At 30.4% G+C, this 2058-nt stretch overlaps 1 protein-coding gene across 3 annotated transcripts in view; it reads left to right on the forward strand.

Moving 5' to 3' along the window:
- The first annotated feature begins 224 nt into the window (after window positions 1-224).
- The window catches only part of LOC116029476 (NAC domain-containing protein 73-like), a 7042-nt gene continuing 5208 nt past the window's right edge, over window positions 225-2058 (forward strand). Inside the window, exons 1-3 of one of the 3 annotated variants that reach the window (XM_031271518.1) lie at window positions 226-405; window positions 509-745; window positions 1200-1386. In XM_031271518.1, coding sequence (XP_031127378.1) covers window positions 599-745; window positions 1200-1386 — 334 coding nt within the window. In that variant the 5' untranslated portion in view covers window positions 226-405; window positions 509-598. Of the gene's footprint in view, window positions 746-1199; window positions 1387-2058 lie in introns of all 3 variants that reach the window. The other 2 variants (XM_031271519.1, XM_031271517.1) reach the window with 2 other exon arrangements.

The raw sequence follows: 2058 nt of genomic DNA on the forward strand, positions 1-2058 counted from the left end.
ACAATTAACGGTAGCAGATGCGTGTTTTAGGTTTGTTAAAAAAATTAAAAAGTATCAAGGAATAGTGGACAAAAGTGTGATGAAAGTCCAAAACTGCATTTATTCTGGTACATGTGTATATACACATTAACAAAACCAAACTTGACGTCCAAGCAACCTAAAATGTTTTTTATTAAAAAAAAAAATAAAGTTAAGGATATAAAAATAAAATCTGGAAACAGGAAAAATATATTCATACATTCCTCTTGTTCCTTTCACAGAATAGCAAGAAAATTCCACCCCTCCTTTCCTTCCTCTCTATTATAAACAGGATCTGTTCAATCAAGAAAAAGAGAAACAGAAAAGATAGGGAATTCAATTCCTTCCCACCATCAACACCAATCAAGAAGTTGAAGAAAAGATTTTGTATTTTTTTTACCTCTAAAACGTGCTTCTACAGTCGTACCATTTTTTTTAAAAAAAATAAAATTATTATCTTTTTTCTCCCCAAATTTTCATTATATTTCAGCTTCTGGGAGGCCCAGGGACAGGGAGAAGAAGAGGCTTTAAGCTGGAGAGAAGAGAAATTAACTCAGTTGGCGATGCTCCGGCAACAGAGATGACATGGTGTAACAACTCCGCTACCGGCGACCAACCGCCCCTCCAGATAATCCCCTCCGACGACGATAACGCCGCCGTCGCGACGTCCAGAATTCGCAGCGTCACTTGCCCTTCATGTGGCCATAGCATACAACTTGAAAGTCAGGTATATTGCATGTATAGACTTAATTTAATTCCGAATTTAGTGATCTAAATATAACTTATTTTCAATTTTAGTTCTTAACTTTTAAAATTATCAAATTATTTTTAATTGGAATATGCCGTTAACTTTTCTAATTGTTAACATTCAGAATAAAATTAAAAAGTTATAACTATTGTGTCAATTGTTTCACATGCTTAGAAAATAAAGTCATAATTTTCTTATTATAGTTGCTCTAATTTCACCATCAATATTAAACATTCACACAGGAAAAAACATACAGTGAATCACAATTAGAAAGAATTTGATCGATACTCAAGTATTAAATTTAATTGCTTTAAAAGTTAATGACTTAAAATTGAAAATGAGTGATAATTAGAGGACTAAATTCATATCAAATTAACTCAGCAAGGAAATTATACATGCATATTTAATTTGAAAATAAAATTTGAACTTGAAGGGGATACATGATTTGCCTGGTCTACCCGCTGGCGTGAAGTTTGATCCTTCCGATCAAGAAATTCTGGAGCATTTGCAGGCGAAGTCTGTTTCCGACAGCCGGAAACTTCATCCTCTTATTGATGAGTTCATTCCCACAATTGAAGGTGAAAACGGGATTTGCTATACTCATCCAGAGAAACTCCCAGGTAAATTTATTTTTCGAAATAATTGAAGAAATTAGTTAATTCAAACCAACAAAAAAAAAAAGATGCAATTTTTATATTTTCTTGATTATTATATGCCATACGGAACAACCGAACAAATATTATATTCGAATATATCTTATTAGGGCAAGAGACAGATCAAAATCTACAAGTGCAACTACTTTTCTTGTGTTAAACCTTTTGGTTAAGGGATGATGAAAAAGGTATAATAATCGTGCGGTAATTAATATATCACTGATATTTGGTATACTTTTTTTTTTTTCTATTTTACTCTACTTTAATTTTTTTAAAGTCCTTTTTCCCCCTAATCCACCATCTACAAATCTACAATTGCATGCATCCCTCTATTAGAAATAGTTAAAAGATAATGCATGTAACAATAAAATATCACTAAAACTTCAATACAATTAATATTTCTAAATAATTAAGATAATGTCCCACAAGAGATAGCCGAAAGGATACTAAAATCAAACTTTAACATTATAAGAAAGGTTAAAGAAATGTAACAAATAAGAAGAATCATTTTATACAGAAGGTTGTATGTTTTCGGATCAATTAGCTAGTATTTTTACTGAGAGTAGTATAATATATATATATATATATATATATATATATATATATATATATATATATATATATATATATATATATATA

This window comes from Ipomoea triloba, chromosome 9 (assembly GCF_003576645.1).
Source record: "Ipomoea triloba cultivar NCNSP0323 chromosome 9, ASM357664v1".
Classification (NCBI taxonomy): Eukaryota; Viridiplantae; Streptophyta; class Magnoliopsida; order Solanales; family Convolvulaceae; genus Ipomoea; species Ipomoea triloba.